Source organism: Charadrius vociferus, unplaced genomic scaffold (genome assembly GCF_000708025.1).
Source record: "Charadrius vociferus isolate BGI_N301 unplaced genomic scaffold, ASM70802v2 scaffold173, whole genome shotgun sequence".
In the NCBI taxonomy this organism is placed as follows: Eukaryota; Metazoa; Chordata; class Aves; order Charadriiformes; family Charadriidae; genus Charadrius; species Charadrius vociferus.
The window spans coordinates 3,826,751-3,829,226 of NW_009648369.1; the positions used below are offsets into that span (position 1 = coordinate 3,826,751).

The following is a 2,476-nucleotide window of genomic DNA, read 5'->3' on the forward strand; positions in this document are numbered from 1 at the left end:
GCTACTCAAGCCCAAACCTCACCCCCACCGCCAGGTGAAGGAGCACCAGGAGCCTGAACCCAAAGTTCATCACACACAAGGCCCAGTGGCTTCTTGAGCTTCAGCAGCAGTGAGGACAAATTAGTCACCCCCTTGAATTTTGAGTGCATTTCCACGTGCCATCTGCACAGAAAAATGAAGGAAGCAGCTTAAATTAAGGCAGCAGCTCCCCCAAAGGAACATATAACCACCGTTCCTCCAAAAGCTGCCAGACAGGTATTTTGGTCAGCAGAGAGAAACAAGGAGGACCGCATGAAGGCAGCAGGCAAACTCCAGTTGCACCACCACCCAGGTCTACTGCTGCAAGCTGAAAACAGCCTCCATAAATCACAACACCGCTCTCATGAGTGTCAGCATAGAATCTTTTAATACTTTACATAAAAAACTGCATACACAGTTCATAATTTTTTATGTAAACATCATATACATCTCAGTTTTTGCCATGTCAGTTTATTAAAAACAAAACCAGAACAGTCTCAGTACCACTGTTGAGGGAAGGACAAAAGTAAACAAACAAATGGATACATTTGTTCTCTGAACCAGAGAAACACAAGATTATTTTCACAGGGTAGCCAACCCAGGTGAAAATAAAGTTTTAAATAAACCCAGATTCTTTAAATTGCCCTTTAGTATTAATGTCTGATGTACTCACTGCACAAGGAACAGTGCTTTCACCCATTTTTTTCCAAAGCAAAGAGATACAGTGGTTTTATTTCGTCTTGTGTTGAAATCACAATTTAAAACAAGACCCAGATGAGGTTACCAAGTACGAACATTTCCAATGCTACAGTGTTGTATGCAGATGACAAGTGCATTGAGTGTTTAATTTAAAAAACAGAAATCCACCAAGTTGTGCAAAGTAATTTCCTTTGAAAAATAAAACTTTTAAATAAACCCAAACCAACATACTTGCAGAAGACAACATTAAAGGAAGGAGCAGGCACCAAGATCATAATATGGCAATATCATCCCCTTCCCCCTTGCTCATCCTGCCTCGTCCATCAGGAGGAGGATGGCCAGCAAGGAGGACAGAGCAGTTCAGCTTCACTTTCCAGCCCGGTGGCCTCTGCAGCTGGAGTCAGTTCAAGGCTCGCGTTATCAGCAGGCATCAGTCACTCAGGGCGAGTTCCTTTGCACAACACAAGTCCCAGCTGGGCACCCCCTCCCCACCTCACTTTAAATAAGCACCCCCTGCACTACCCCAGTTCGCACAAGACAGAAAAGGTAAGATATATACAGGCTTCGCTTGGGCTGACCCTCTCCTCCCAGTCTCGGTCTTCAGGGCACCAACTCCCACAGCAGGTCAGGCTCAGGCCGAGACGTCGGCGGGAGAGGCGAGGATGCCACGGGCAGCCTGGGAGACGCAGCCCCTTCCCCAGCCCGCCCGGGGGGGAGGCACATGCAGGCAAGGAGGCAGAAGTCCCTTCGAGCACCTCGGCTCCACCACTCTCCTCTGGCAAAAGAGAGGAGGCTGCCCGGGAGCAGCAGGTGGTGGGAAAGGGGAAGAGCCGGGTGCAGTGTTTGCTCAGTCCAGTCTCAGCAGCTTTTCGTTGTCGAGATCCTGCGATTAACTCGCAGGGGCCGGTGGCAGGAGGCAGCTTCTCCCCGCTTTATTCCCAAGACTCAGGGCATGCAATCCCCCCCCTCCCTCTGTCCCCACGGCTGAGCCGGCGCAACCCTTTTCAGCCAAGGCTAAAGGGAACGCGCTCCCTCCCTCAGCCCCCACCCCGATCCACCGCCAGCCCCCAGCGGAGGGGACGGGCAGATGCCGTGTGCGTGCATAACCCCGCTCCTCTCCGCCTGCCAACAGGTGACCCAGGCGCTGCGCCCAGCGCCGCGCTCCAGCCGCACCCTATAGCACTTTGCAGCAGTTGATGCAGCCGTTCTGGGTGCCGTAGCGCTTCTGCAAGGCTGCCCGGGTGGCAGTCTCAAAGACCTCCCGGACACCCTCCTTGGTCTTGGCCGAGCACTCCAGGTAGTCATAGGCCTGGATGCGAATGGCCATGGCGCGGCCATCCTCGGTGCGCACCGGCTCCTGCTTCATGCGGGCCAGCTCGTTGCGCACGTGCTCGTCATTGCGCAGGTCTTTCTTGTTGGCCACCAGGATGATGGGGACGTTGGGGCAGAAGTGTTTGACTTCGGGTACCCATTTCTCCGGGATGTTCTCCAGCGAGTCCGGGCTGTCCACGGAGAAGCACATGAGGATCACATCGGTGTCTGGGTAAGAGAGAGGGCGCAGGCGGTCATAGTCCTCCTGGCCAGCCGTGTCCCACAGGGCCAACTCCACCTGCTTGCCATCCACCTCGATGTCGGCCACATAGTTCTCGAAGACGGTGGGCACGTAGACCTCAGGGAACTCATCCTTGCTGAAGACGATGAGGAGGCAGGTCTTGCCACAGGCACCAGCCCCCACCACCACCAGCTTCTTGCGGATGGC

General features: G+C 53.6%; 1 protein-coding gene across 1 annotated transcript; it reads right to left on the reverse strand.

The window, feature by feature from the left end:
* Nucleotides 1-387: 387 nt before the first annotated feature.
* RHOB (ras homolog family member B) lies at nt 388-2,476 on the reverse strand (the record flags this gene model as incomplete). Its single annotated transcript, XM_009885347.1, has 1 exon — nt 388-2,476. A coding segment is annotated over one exon (585 nt), but the record flags the coding sequence as incomplete, so codon positions are not given.